At 51.2% G+C, this 15,070-nt stretch overlaps 1 protein-coding gene across 1 annotated transcript in view; it reads right to left on the bottom strand.

Annotated features, from left to right (window-relative positions):
• Positions 1–9,084: 9,084 nt before the first annotated feature.
• Positions 9,085–15,070, bottom strand: part of CRHR1 (corticotropin releasing hormone receptor 1) — a 28,308-nt gene continuing 22,322 nt past the window's right edge. Inside the window, exons 10-13 of the mRNA XM_030509027.2 lie at positions 14,874–14,959; positions 12,993–13,128; positions 12,750–12,791; positions 9,085–11,436 (exon numbers count right to left, since the gene is read on the bottom strand). Of these exons, the coding sequence (XP_030364887.1) occupies positions 11,296–11,436; positions 12,750–12,791; positions 12,993–13,128; positions 14,874–14,959 (405 nt within the window). The 3' untranslated portion in view covers positions 9,085–11,295. The remainder of the gene's footprint in view (positions 11,437–12,749; positions 12,792–12,992; positions 13,129–14,873; positions 14,960–15,070) is intronic.

Below are 15,070 nucleotides of genomic sequence, written 5' to 3'. Positions count from 1 at the left end.
ACAAGCAGTTGCCTGCATGCGTACACATCATTCACGTGTTATCACCAGCCTAACAGGCTGCTGCTGTGTCAATGGGAGCTTTGGCTTCAAGGACCAGTCAGGAGCTGCAGGACCCTTCCCAGAGGAAAGCTGCTGCCACTGGCAAGAAGAGATGCAGATGTGTGGCATGAAAATGCCCCAGAGAAGACCATGGGGTGCCTTGGGTCTGCCTTCAGCTTTCCACCCTGGATTAGAGACTTTGTGAGCAATTTCCCTTTGAGTGAAAGGAGCAGGGAATGAAAACCCCCTAATTTTGTAAGAAATGCAAATGGGAGGTGAAAGAAATTTAAAGGAAAAAAAAAGGGGAATGGGGTCAGACCCACGCTGCCTTTCCAGCATTCAGTATGTCCTGGAGAAACCCCTTTAATGGAATGCAACAGAGTGAAAAGAACTCCAGTTTCATCAAGGAGCCATGCAAGCAAAGCTCACCTTGCCTCTCCTTTTTCTCTTTGAGCAAACGAGGAGAGAATCTCTCGAGCACTAAGACACTAGTGTTCAGACATTAGTTTTCAATTTGAAGGCAATCAAGCTTCCCATGGCCCATCTCTCCACGCTGTGCCATGCCATGCATGCCAAGGTTGATGCCAGCAGTGCCCCACACGTGATTTCCAGCTATTGCTTCCATTCTGCAGGAGGAGGATTGGAAGGATGGGGAGGATTGAGGGACAAGGGTGCTTCAATCAAATAATTCTTCAAAGGAAAACCAGCAGCTCTGCAGGTTAAACCCACTCTTGGGCAGTGAATGAGGTGAAAAAAGAGAGAAAGGATCTAAATGTGGTAGAGAGAGTCTGGGACTTCAAAGCATCCTCAAGAGATGCAGGGGAAGGTCGGGTCTGGTTCAGCTGCAGGCAGAAGGCACTCGAGTTTCTGGGTTTTTCTCTTCCCCTTTCATTTTCTTTCTTTCTGGATGATTTTTCATTGCTGCTGTGGAGAGATGCCAGGTTAGCATCTGTGAGTGCATTGCTGCTACCCAAAACTCATGCCTTGCCAAGATGTCCCATCTTGGGATCCCTGCCTGGCGTTGGGAATGTGGAACCAGCTCAGAGCTCCAAATTAACCCAATGTCTGTGCGAGAGGAACTGGGATGGGGAAGGATGTGCCAGGGCATCCTCAGCTCTTGCCCTGCCATAGCACAGCGGAAGGTGCGACCTGTAGACAGAGGCGATGAATGTGCAACCCCCTCCCAGACTACATCTGTTCTAGGACTTGTTAAAAATAAATCTTAACTGAAAACCTGGAAAACTAAGAAGAGTTTCGGAGATTTAAAATGTTCCTTGGAACGACTTTCATCGTTTTGGTTCCAGGCCAAAACATCTTCAGTTTTCAGCAACTGAAAGCTGAAAGCTTTGCCAATAAAATAATATTTTGGGGTTTGATCTTCCAGTGGGAAAGAAAAACAAGAAAGAAACAGGTATTTTATAGAAGAAGAAACCAGTAATCAATCTCCAAATGCTTCTCAAACAAAATGAGTAGTTTTGACTGAAAGCATTTGCTGAGCCCGACTAATTTTTTCCCTTTACTGTAGGAAAGAAATGATGAAGAAAAGAGAGAAACGCCACCAACCTGGCCAGGGCATCAAAGGCTGTTGTATTCGTTTCTATTGTACATGAATATTATTGAACTGCTGAAAAAATCCCACTCCTTTGGGTAAAGTAAGTGGTGCAGATGCTTTTTCAAGTGCATCGCTTTGGAAATAGGAATGGCTATTGACTGCAGTGGGGAGAGGATGCGGAGCAGCAGGTATTAGGGACAGATACAGAGACCATCAACCAAACTCCAAAGTCCACATTAATAAAAACTCATACATAAATCTAGATGACAGGTATTGATTTTCCTTTGCAAGCTGCATGCTCTCCCCTCCCTAATGAAATGCAGCCCCTTCCTTAGAGAGAGGTCAGCAGCGCGGCAGAGCCGCAAAGGGCTCATCTGGTGGGGAAATAAATAATGTTCCTCCAAGAGGAAAACACAGCTGGTCTCATTCTCTGAGGAATTCCTAACCCCAAAACAAAGCCAGTGCTGGGGTAGGGGGAAAAGAAACGCTTTACTTGACTTCCATCCCTCTTCTGAATCCCAGATATGTTCCTGACCTGTGTAAGAGGACAGGTCCAGAGTGTGGCTTGAGTGGCCAAGTTTGCAGGATCAACAAGGGGTGGCACTGGACAGCAAGAAACAGGAACCCAGCTTCTTCTCTGCTCATTTTCAGGAGCCCCTGACACTGTTCATGCACTGAGCATCATAATGAAGCTGGCTCTCTGCCCCGAGAGCGCTGCCTGCACCCCTTCCTGCGGTGCCGCTGGTGCCTGCGGTGCCAGTGCAGTCCTGTGCTGCCTGGCAGGGGCTGTGGAGATGACAAATGCTGCCGCAGCCGCCTGCCATCCCATTAGGATTCCTCTCACACTCCGCAATCGCCCTCTCGGAACGCGGTGAGAGCCCGTCCGGGGTTTTCTCTGGAATTGCTTTGCAGCAGGGAACTGGCGCAGAGCTGCTTGCAGAGGACATGAGATGAGCGATGGAGAAATCTCCTCTCCTGTTGGTAACGGTGTGGGTGATTATGCTCCTCCTGCTCATGCTTTGCCAGGGAACATCCCAGCCTTTTCTCCTCCTCAGCCCAACAACTCCAGCAGATTTTAGCTCACCTGCTAAACAGGCTCTTCAGTTGTCTGACAATGTGACCTCTAAGTCCAGTTTTTCCCTCCTTCCCCAGCATGTTTTGCTTTGTCAAACACTTTGTTTCCTGCACAGCAGCACAGGAGCAGAATCAAGGTTATTGGAGGACCACCAGCTTTGGTGGGCTGGTAACAGTGTCCAAACAAGTAACAAACATGCCCTGAGTGACCTGTCCTTCATTAGCCAGGTGCTATGAGTGGGTAAATGTGCTTAAACTCACCCAGAACCCTGAGAGGTGGCTCAGTTTTTTGGGGCTGGATGTCAAAGCATCCTGACACCTGGCTGCTTCCTGCTCCCCATCCATTGCCCTTGCTGTGCCACTGCAAAGAGCCACTACTGCTGCTCATTTATCACACTGTCAAGCCAAGAAGCACTAATTACCCTCCAGCAAGGGGGAGAAGGGCACAGAGCCCATGGGGAAGGAGCCTGAATAACCATCCTGTTTGCTGCCTGCTTAACACCGGGCTGTGATGCTCCCCTGAAGAGGAGGCATGACTGGGGGTGTGTGAAGGTTCCGGCTCAGTTTTCATGTGCCGGAGGCAGGGAGGTGGAGGAGCCTTAGGGATGGGTATTAGCGGGTGGCTGTGAAGCATGGTGAGTGTGACGCCGGGCATCAGGAACAAGAACATGGTGCAAAACCCAGCCTTGCAGGGTCTAAGCAGCTCCAGAGCATGTCAGAGCTTTCCCCACCTACTGCTTGCTGCTTCCAGGCAGGAATAACCCATTTCCTACCCTCTTTCCAGGCAGGAATAAAACCCTTTTCCTACCCTCTTGCCAAGCAGGAATAACTCTTTTCCTACCCTCTTGCTAGGCATATTGGGTGTCCATAGAGTGCTGCCTGTCGTCATACCCAGGGTGCTGGTGGCCCGGGACAAGGGCAAGATGCTAGCAGCACCCTTCATTATGGGTAATCTGGATACATAGAGAGCTCTGCCCATAGGTGCTCTCTACCTAATTACACCTCGTGGCTAATGCAACAGGCTTCATTTGCCCCAAGAAGGATCAGATGAAGCCTGAGAGAGCTGTTCCTGCTGGGGGTTAGGAGCAGGTGTGTCCCGAGAGCCACGCTGTGATTCACCACCACTTGCCCAGGGCACCCAGAGAGTCCCGGAGCCGCCGCTGGGATGCTCCAGGGAACCACGGTGCTGCTCCGAGATGGACAGCTCTGCATGGAGCACGGTGTCGCTGTTGGGTAATTAGCTCTGCTAGGTGTGCCATTAGTCTCCTATTAACGCAATTAGTGCTGAGAGGTTAGTGTGAGTCTGTAATCAGCCCAGGAGGCAGCTGCAGCTCAGCTGCTGAGCACCAAGCGGCACTTAGTTTGGGGTTTGTCTGAGCGCGGGGAGAAGGGATGGCTGGTGGTCACCTCTCCAAGCACAGGACAGGCTGGTTTTCATGTGAATCCCTGGTTGTGCACCCACATGCTTGCTTCAGCTGCACCAAAAAGCAGTTTTCCACCCTCTGTCGTTGCTTCAAATCCCCAGAGCTGGTTAGGGGAGCTGACGAGAGTATCCCAGCTGCTTCCCAGGGCTGCAGGACTGCAGGAGCTGGGTTTGTCCTTTTGGGCGGTCAGAGGACCAGATCTGACCTTGCCTGGATGCAGGTCTTCTCCCAAAGCCTTTTATTCCCCGGGACCAAGTGGATGTCAGAGGTGTCTGTCCATCTGGTTGCAGTGACGATGGACAGGGGAAGGAATCACACGTCTTCCCACCCGCAGCCGTTCCCTGGCCCCCAGCTCATCTTGGCACGTTGTCAGCCCATGTCAAGGCTTGGCTTTGGGTGAGGCAGTCTGACAAAACCCCCTGTTTGCCTGCTGCACCACCGCACTGACACCAGACACTGCTGGCCTCTGGGGATGTCAGGGAAGGAGAAGGGCTGTGTGGGATGGGGACAGGCTGCAGAGGGTCCATTTCCATCCCACCACACCGGCAGTGTCACCTTCCAGACCACCAGTCTGAAATCCCCAGCCCTTTCCTGTAAAAACCAACAAGCCATCTGCCCTCTCCATCCAGCGCTGCTATGGTTAATAGCTGAGCAGATGAAACTGCAGCAAAGTGAAGGTCCCCATCAAGCCCTCGCTCCAGCGAGGATGTTTGGATATGGGAAAGCTTCTGACAATCATGATTAACAGCCTCTTCATCTATTCATGCCGGTGATAAGCCATGGGAGCTCTGGGCCATCTCAGCTCTATAATCAAGACAGGTTGAAAGAAGCAATTTTCTCCTCTTGCAACTCGGTTAATTCTCATTTAATTGCTACCCAATTTGCCGAGATTTCCCTCGATTGCCATGGCATTGGCTCTGCACTTCCTCCTCTCCAGCCGTGCTTGACTCACATCTTGTTTTGCCAGGCTTGGTTTTGTGATGCTTTGGGTTGTGTTGGGGCCTTCAAATCTCTCCATGCAATTTCGGTGTAACAAGCCTGAGGTGCAGCTTTCATAGGTTATAATCTCTGGGGACAGGACTGAGCTTAGTTCCTTGTATCACACAATGTATTGGGGCACTGCTTTTGGAAAGAGAAATACAAAAGCATGGTAATGACACACAAGTGGGAAATGTTGAGGGCAGGAAACACACCTTCTTCAAAAGAAAAAAGAAAATAATAGCTGACCAGAATCGAGTGAATTTAGGGGAATGGCTTTAACCTGCCAGAGGGGAGATTGAGATGAGCTCTTAGGGAGAAGCTCTTCCCTGTGAGGGTGCTGAGGCGCTGGCACAGACTTTTCCCAGAGAAGCTGTGGCTGCCCCATCCCTGGCAGTGTTCAAGGCCAGGTTGGACACAGGGGCTTGGAGCAACCTGCTCTAGTGGAAGGTGTCCCTGCCCGTGGCAGGGGTTGGAACTGGATGAGCTTTAAGGTCCCTTCCAATCCAAACCAGTCTGGGTTATAGTCTGTGATTATATATATATCTCTCCATTATAATCTGTGATTCTATAATCATATGAATTTCCCTTAGCACCACCTGGCACAAAGGCAGCAGCCAAAAAGATCCGGTGTCGAAAGCTCTATGGAACGAGCTGTTCCCCGTTGAGCAAAAAAAGGGCTATTTTATCTGCTTTAGTCAATCTACGTCTCTAAGCACATCTTAACCACATTAACGCACTAAAGTACAGCTTCTATTAGCCATATAAATAATTTTTATCAGAATTATAAGCATTTCTATTACCATGGCTTTGGGTTAGTGATGCAGCACCGGTCAAACTTCAATAAGGATGTAATCCGTCTAGCCTGTTATCCAAGGCTTTTCCTGAATATCTCATTTTTCTTTTGAACCAGCAGCCACAGTCACACTGCTTTTCCCTGCCTTGGACTGAGATCTTACTTCTGTGTTTGCATCGTATTCAGTTCACATGTGCTTTTCAGGCTGTGTTTTTCCTTACTCGTGTTCTTCCTGGTCTCTGCTGGCTCCTGCTGTGCTGAAAACCTCTCCACAATCAGGAATGCTGCAAGTGCTTAAGCAGATCTCTCCTTTTTGGCCCATACTTCACATACCCACAGGTTTCTTGAGAGCCACCAGCTCCTTGGGACTCTCCAGTTTTCCCTGCAAGAAGGACCTCATCCAGGCTCTAAGACCATACCAGCACCCCTGGAGCTGCAAGACCAGGACAGGAGACCCTCCTTGTCGCAGCATGGTTGGATCATCTGCTCTTCTGAAGGCTTGGTTTCATCCCAAGCAAAGCTGAAGCCATTCTGGAAGCTAAGAGATTCACTTGGACACAATCCTTTGGGACCAAGCCACAAGCCCTGACACCTTGTGATCAGAGCTCAGTCTCACTCAGCAGATGGACCCGAAGACTTTGGTGGTGACAGCCATGTCACCAACACCATATGCTGGAAAGGGCAGGTGAGGACCACTTATTTGTGATGCACCTCAATGCAGGAATGGGGAGGCAGTCAATGAAACAGCCAGGGACGGTGAGAGGAAAGGGACCTCTTGATCTCAAGCACTGCTGGGAACCTCATCGGGCATTGGTCCCCTTGGGCACAGTGCTGAGTGAGGCAAGTTGTGACCCTTCTTCTGCTGCACCCAAAATTAGGGTCTCCTGATCTGAGAGCCAGGAAGGGCAGCTCAATCTGAGAGCTCGATATACCAGCAAGCTGGCTAGAAATGGGTGCTGCTTGTCAGAGCAGAAAGTGCTCATGTTTGAGGGATGGCTGGTTGGGTCAGTATTGGATATGTCCCACTGGGACTATTTCCCCTGGGGCAGAGGAGGCTGCTGAGGAGGGTCCCAAGTCCCTCATCACACTGATGTCTCCTGAAGCAGGTCTCAGATCTGGAAGACTGAAGCTAGAGGATGCTCTGCAGCAGAGGTGTCTTGCAGGATGGTGCTCAGCAGGCAGAGCCCAGCATCTCCCTGTGCAACACAGTGCAAACCCATGCCTCAGTTTCCCCAGGAGGCTCAGCAGAAGGCTTGAGCAGCCTAAAAGCAGGAGTTTCCCAAGGAAGCTTTTGCCTGGCAGGGAGGAGGGCAGGGCAGGGCAGATTGTCCATGGTGCCTGCAGGGGCTCTTGCTGGTGCTGCAATGGGAGCAGGCTCCTGGGGACTGCAAGGGGCCAAACTATTTGCAGACAAACCTGGAAAACCTGGACAACCCTTGGTGCACATGCCCATGGGAGCATCATTGAGGGCTCCAGCTGGGAGGAGAGCTATGAGCAGGAGTGACTCTTGGCCATGCGAGCAACCCATCACTGCTCCTTGCAGATGCTCATCTCCAGCACACCGTGTGATGAACACACCTCTGCTGCCTTTGGCACAGCTCCCCAGGGAGCAGCCAAAAACTTTTCTCCAGGGCTGAACAGAGAGGCTCCCCAATGGGACCCATCAGAGCTGCACGCACTTACATCTCTGATCTATAGATTTCCTCCAAACTGGAAAAATCCAGCCCTTTGAAAATGTCATGAGAGTAGCAGGGAGCTTCCTGTCTCCTGCTGCCAGGAGAGGAGAAAAGCTATTTAACTGTGCCTGCAGCGACAAACGTCAGTGGGAGGAAGCAGCGTGAGAGAGGGCATTGGAATTACGGGATGCAATAGTTATGTGGGGGTTTGGCAGTGCTGGAAGGGCAACACATCTCAAGTAAGAGGCATCTTGGGGCGGACAGTGCTGAAAGCCTTAAATGAGCCCATCAGCCTATAAATCACAAGATTTCCTCTCCCTTCCCACCTCCTACCCCTTCCAGGAGCATTACCAGCCTCGGAAGTTACAGACAGGGTTAAACACACAGGAATGGCCCAAAGCTGTGGACAGAAATGCTGTGTCTGAGCCAGGATGGAGGAAGGGGAATGATGGTCCAGCTTGGCTTTAAGGCTACAAACCCTCTATCTGATGGACAGCGCATCATGCCTGTGGCAGTGGAGCAGGTCCTGGCTCTGGCAGTGGGGGTGTTTGCCCACGACAGCCTGGCTGGGAGGTGGGATGAAAGCTCAGATCCTCCATAGAGAATCAGACCATGAGCTTTCCTCTCCCTCCATTCAGGCTCTGGATGGCAGGTTTGCCTCTTTGTTGGCTGTTGGGTTGATGGGGGTGTAACACAGGGCAGTCAGGATGCTCAAGCTTTGACCCTGGATGATAGGACTGAGGCTGGGGAGCAACTCCATGGTGGGTTTCATGGGCTAATCAAATAAAGAAGATAAATCAAATTCCATCTGTGTGTGCTGGAGAGGCTCCTGTGAGCCTGCCCCACTCCCAGCCTGGGGTATCCCATCCACATGCTCCCACTTTGCCTCTCCCAAACCCAATGACATCAAGGGTTAATGTGGGGTTATCTCAAGAGGCTACAACATCATTGAGAGCACAGGCTCGGTAGGTCATTAATCTCGGAATTACTTGATAACTTTAAATACAATCATGTAATCAGCAGGAACCCGTAATTATTATTTATGTGCATGGTGCTTACCGAATTACAGCGCTCTCCAAGGCTCTGTGTGATGAACAAATTAATTCTGCAACGGAAAAGCTTGACCAGAAAAATGCTTGTGTCTGAATTTCCCTCGTAAACATTGATGGATGAAATGAAATTCGAGTTTAATTGGCCCTCCCTCCTGCTGGGAAGCACATTACAGCTTTATTCTGCCTTAGTTGGCAAGAGGGAGCATCACGAGAAACAGAGGAGTTTCTCTAGCCCTGAAGATACTTGAAGGGGAGACCCACACAGGATGCTCCTCACCCCCCTTTAGATGAGATGGTATTGATACCTTCATGATATCATGCTTTCGGCATGTGGACTTGGAGTAGAGAGGAGACAAAAAGCCACCAGCTGCCCCCAGTGCCTCTGGCCAGGAGGATGCTGATCCCACTGCAGCGTGGAGATGCTCCCATGGAAAGTGGGGAGAGCCCATGCTGGGGTTGTCTTTTCCAAATGATAAACATGCCCCAAAAGCCCTTGTGAGAGGAATCAACGTAATTTTAATCAAACAAGGCTGAGAATACACACACTTCTCCAGCTACAGAAAGCAAAGTCATGTCAGTCAGAAGAGACCACCAACAGGAGAAGGAAAAAACAGTGATGTGAACACAGATGCTTCTGTTTGAATTTCTTTCTTTGGTTTTGCAATTTCCATCTTCTTTTCCACCCAAAATGACCCCGCTTTAGTATAGTCCAAATTGAACACGAAGCGCATCACTTTTTTGGTAACATCACTTGTATAGATGATGAAAACAAGCTCCCTGGGGCATTTCCCCTCCTCTGTAGCCCACAGATCTTTATTAGCTCCTGCCAAAGCACCTGGAAGAGAAATCAAACTGGCCCACAGTGAGAACATACAAGTCTAATCCTTGTAGAGCATCAACAGTGGGAGCTCCCAGTTTTCTCATTGAATAACTCTGGGGGTCTTTTTCTCACCCATATGTTGAATAAGGGGCAGTTTCTGGGGCTGTTGGTGGTGGATGAGCTTGTACAAGGACCAAAACCTGTCCCATGTGCAGGGGATGGTCCTTATTGTGGTCATTGTGTCATAGTAGGAGCTGTTCCTGCTCCCAGCATCTTACCAGAGACAATGGGGTGCTTCTGGTTTTGACTGCACTGTTGACATGCAAGGAGGAAATCTCAGTGGGAGGGAAACGGGGGGAATTTGCTACAAACTATTGAGCTTCTGAAGTGTTAAAAGAGGGAACGTGGAGGTTTTTGCCTATGCCTCCTTTAAAAAAAGAAATATTTTATTCCTTTCTGGTGGTGTACCCTGAGGAAATCTCAGAGTACTGCAATTTCCAAATGCTTAAATCTCCCCAGGGCAGGAAATACTCATGCCTGTTCTTTGTAGCAGGGAAACTGAGGCACAGGAACGTGAAGGGATTTGCACCAGACCCTGTAGGGCCACAGGGGCAACATCCCTGGGATGCAGAGAGCAGACTCGGTCCATAACCCCTCTGGCATCCTCTTCGTGCCTGAGCATGCCCAGACCTCCCGCGGCTCCGAGGAGGTCAGAGCAAACCCTTCTGCCTCGCATCGACCTCTCTGCTCAGCTGCTTTCGGTGACCACATGAAACAGGACATCAGGGACTTGGCAGCTGCACAGGAGATGATGTGATGTCCCCAGCACGGGGAGGGAGGCTGCTGCTCCTCCAAGGCACTTAACCCTGCGCAAGAATGATTTGGCCCCATCCCCTGCATGAGAGCAAGGAGCAGCTTTGGCACTGAGCATGGGTGAGAGCAGGGCAGGGAGGAGGGGAGCAAAGTCATGTCCCTATGGTAGCTGCCTTTGGGGAGCTCAGGCACCTCTTCACTGCAGCGCTCCCTCACTTTTCCACCCTCCAGGCAGGGGCACAGGGTCAGCCTGAGGTCCAGGGGCTTCGCAAAGACCAATAGATCCATCTAGGCCAGGCTGGGCCAAAGCATAAACTAAACCTCATGCATCCCTTCAGACCTAGCCTCCTCCATGTGGCTGTTCAGAGCCCCTGGCACCCATCCCTGCCCCCTGCATGGTTCCCTCCCCTCTCACACCCCACTGCTCTGCCTCAGATCCTCAGCGTTGAGATGAGAAATGACCTGGTCAGACCAAACAGCAGTTATAGGACACCCTGGGGACGTAGCAAGGGGCAGGAGAAGGGCTCATATAACCCCAGTGGTACAAAACCACAGCCACATAAAGCAATATATGCAATCCATCCAGGGGTCTCCATCCATCCCATGTCAACCCAGAGGGCTTTGAACTCCCCCCAGAGGGTTATGCCCCTTCGTAACAGCATCCCAGCATGCACTCATTGGAAGGCTGACCCAGCTTCCCAAGGGATTAGCCTCATAAGCTGTCCCAACAAGGTCCTGGTGTCCTGTCACCTCAAAGCTGTGACAACGATGGGACATGGGGCAGTGTGCGCAGGATGGCTGCTGCAACCTCTCCAGGCTTCTCCGGCTCCTTCTGCCACCCAGCAGGTCACACCGCTGCCAGGGAGGTGACAGAGCAGCGTCTCAGCTGTCCTATCCTACAGGTCTGCCCCAGTGAGTGGGACAGGAGCCTCTGCAGGGTTTCCCATAGCGAGTTTGTGCACCCTCTGCTGCAGTGGGTGCAGCACGACCCAGCTCCTGTGCTGTGCCACATCAGGGTCCCTCGCAGCGGGGACACCAGCTCCCCATCCTGTCTGGCACCTTGCTCCTGGCTCAGACAGCCGTGGACTGCTTGATGCTGTGGAAGCTGACACGGGTCGGGGATGTGGGGATGGACATGGCCCGAGCCACGCGCGCACGGATGGAGTGCTTGTCCTGCCACCGGTGCCACCGCTTCCGTACCGCTGATCGGACCTGGGGGTATGAGACATGGGAGGGGACAGTCAATCACCACACAGCTGCCTGGGGCACCAGCCATCCTCGGTCTTTCAACCAAAGTCTGATAAGGAATGGATGAGGGACCCGGGGGGGTTTAGTCTGGAGTAGAGAAGGCTCAGGGGGGACCTTATCACTCTCTACAACTGCCTGACAGGAGGATGGAGCCAGGAGGGGGCTGGCTCTGCCCCCAAGGGACAAGGGATGGGACAAGAGGAAATGGCCTCAAGCTGCGCCAGGGGAGGTTTAGATGGAGCTGAGGAACAATTCCTTCCCCAGAGGGTGCTCAGGCATTGGAACAGGCTGCCCAGGGCAGGGCTGGAGTCACCGGCCCTGCAAGTGTTCACACACCGTGTAGCCGAGGCCTCAGTGCCATGGGTTAGTGGTGGCCTTGGCAGCGCTGGGGAATGGTTGGACCTGATGAGCTTAAAGGTCTTTTCCCACCTGGTTGATTCTATGAAAAATGCTACCAAAACCCTGCTCAGCTCCCGAGAGGCAGGGAGGGTCACTTCTCAGGGCACCCAGCCTTGTTTGATGCAATGCTGGTGAAAAGCAGCCCTTGCAGCTACGAAGAGAGATGAATCTGAATGATGATGCCTCTGAGCTCAAAACTGAAACAAGAGGGAGAAATAAATCTGAGCAGGGACTCTGCAGGAGAGGCAGCATCTTACATGCTGCATCAGATGCTGCGAGGGGCTGGGAGAGATGTGAGCAATGGTCAGGGAGGTTGTATGGCTTTAGTTAATGCTAGTGGCATTTCTCCAACATTAATTCCACCCTACAACAGCCAAAGTGCTGTGTTTGGCAGGTAAATAGTGAGGAAATGCCTTTTCATCAACTGCTGTGTGGCGTGGGCCCGGGCAGCGGGCACTGAACACAGGCAGCTGAGACAGTGGGTTGGGTGAACACCAAAATCCTCAGCCAGCCCAGCTGGGATTGAGAGATGAAGGACCATGAATTGCATGGTGTGATAATCTCCTGGATCACCAGATAGCCCTGGTCCTGTCCTTTCTTCTCCTACATCAATTATATATGATTTGGCAACAAAACAAGCTTGTCTGAAGCAAACTCTCCTGAACCAGCAAAGGTACAAGAGCATTTGGGAGGAGGCAGAGGAAGGAGCTCAGGATCAGCATCAGGATCAACCTCTACCCTCACCTCCTGCTTTCTGCTGTCTGTGTTTTGGGTCAGAGCCCAGGAAGTGCTGTTGTCCATGTGCCAGGTACTCACATGTGTCTGCTTGCAAGGAATAGTGTGGACCCCCCTGAACACCCCCAGCCCCTGGTGCTCACCTCGCTGTTCAAGAAGCAGTAGAAGACAGAGACGAAGAAGCCCTGGAAGGAGACAAGCAACAGAGTCACTGCGGAGCTGTGGCCAGCGGGCACTCCCAGGCTCAGAAGCTTTGGAGCAACCCTGGGGTTTGGGGATATCTGGTTTTGGGAGGTGGTAGAAGTGGGGTGAGGCATCAGCCAGGATGGGCTCCTCCACATCCCTTGGTGGGGGACTGGGATGGAAGCTAGTGCTGAGGACCATACCTGGAAGGACTCCAGGAAGGAGTTGAAGTAGATGAAGACAATCCTGGAGATCTCATCCTCTCCCGGATTGACAAAGAACAGCATGTAGGTGATTCCCAGCAAGGGCAGCAGCACCAGCGTGGCCTTGACTGCTTTCCTGGGGGGATAACATGGACCTGAGCTGCTGCAGTGCAGCCCTAGGAACAAGGACTCTCCCCATCCCACTCCTAGCACCAGCATATCTGGGTCTGGTCTGGCTGGGTCTGGGGAGGATGGAGCTGAGTTGAGCTGTTTTCTAATGTGATCCCCAAGTGACTTGAGCTGGTTTGAGCACTGAGCACCTTCTGTGGTTTCTCCATCCAGAAACGGGCAGTGCAGAGTGGAAGCCTGATCTTGAGCTGGCATGAAATGATTGCTTGGCTGCTCTGAGGCTCGATTAAAAAGGAATTAAAGAGGGTAAAATAATTCACACACTTCAACATGGGTTCACGAAACACTGAGCTAATTAATTTGATGTCTTTTCTTAATGAGATTACAAGTGTGGTTTCTGAAAAGTCATAGTGCTGATACGAGAGAGCGTGGGATGGATCGGGGTTTGGCATCTCATCCTCTTGGATTAGGGAACAAGAAAATGCTGAGTCAACCTTTTGCTTAAAGATCCTGTTAATGGACAGATTCCAACATTAGCTGAATGTGGGAAAGTCACCCCTGGCAGGGCTGGGCAGGGCCAGGGCCTGGGACCTGTCCTGCATCACTGACCTGGAGGAGAGCCACAGCCACCGACATAAACTGGCAGATGGCACAGAGGAGCTGGAAATAACCCAAGGCATGAGCATTTTCAGGCTGGCAAACTATGGAACACCACATGAACTGGTGTAGCTTCTCCAGGGGAGCAGCCATGGGAGCAGGGGATCCATCAGCTTTTTACCAAAAGCCATCATCTAGGGTGAGCAGGAGTACCCCAGGGGCTGTCCCTTGCCTGATTCAAGCAGGTCTGCATGCTTTATAGCCACATTTTCCTGTCCCACAAAGTGCTTCTGGGAAATGAAAATGTTCTTCTGCCCAAAGATGAAAAACATTCCCTGACACAACCAGGCAAATACTGGAAACCCAAAAGTCTCTCAAGACTGCTAACTGAGGCCAACCAGCCTATTTCAATAACCTTTATCTTTGCTGAATCATTCATCCCAGCTCAACACTCCATGATGAGGAAAGCTGGCTTTTCCCTAGTGATTGCACCTGAATTTTTCCATTCTCAGCTGAAAAAGCCATCCTCCACCCCAAACCTGTTTCTCTTGACCCAGCACACAGTGAGACTCCCTGATTCCTGCCTCAAAAATGATCCAGACAGAAGTATTGATGAAGACCAAGGTGTGGGCTCCTGTTTTGGGTACTTTGGAGAGCTGCTCTGACCAGGCATCTCCCAAGTTGTCTGCAAAATATTCCAGAGCAGAGAAGGGTTAAATCTTGCTGCCAAGAGTGCTGCTTTTTCCTCACTGCTTTGTGAGGAGGTGTTTGGGCTGACATCGATTCATTGCTCCTTCCTCTGTCTTTGCTTTGCTGTCAAGCGGTGATTTAATTCTCACCTCCATGCCAGTATTTGCAGCTCTGAACCTGGTGACCTGATCGGGTCCCACCAGAACAGGGTTTTGCACAGAGACTCTGCTCCCAACACCTCCCAAAGGCAGATACAGCCATGCATGTTCTCCATCACAAAGCTCTCACTGGGCAGGATTTCTGAACAATCCCAGATACAATAGCCATGTGTCTCCGAAGAGCATTTGAGGTGCTCTTAGATGTCTCTCCATCCTCCCATCCCCTTGATATTTGATGAGGCTGTTCCTGTACCCCCCTAATGCTAATGCATGGGTCTGTTTTCTGCAGGCTCACTAATGCTCTTACCTGTACTGGATTGTCTCTGATGTGGTGGAAGCTCGGAGCTTCGTCATGAGGATTCGGACGATGTTGAACAGAAAGATGAAGTTGATCTGAAAGGAAAAGGGCACCTGGCTTGTGTCTGCTCCCCCAGAGTTTCCTCCCAGTTCCTCAGCAGAGGCAATGGGCTGTGTCAGGGGAAATGGGAATGTTTCCTCTTGAAC

Source organism: Strigops habroptila, chromosome 19 (genome assembly GCF_004027225.2).
Source record: "Strigops habroptila isolate Jane chromosome 19, bStrHab1.2.pri, whole genome shotgun sequence".
Lineage (NCBI taxonomy): Eukaryota > Metazoa > Chordata > Aves > Psittaciformes > Psittacidae > Strigops > Strigops habroptila.
Note: the sequence above shows the minus strand (reverse complement) of the source record. Positions and strands in the feature narration are given on the sequence as shown.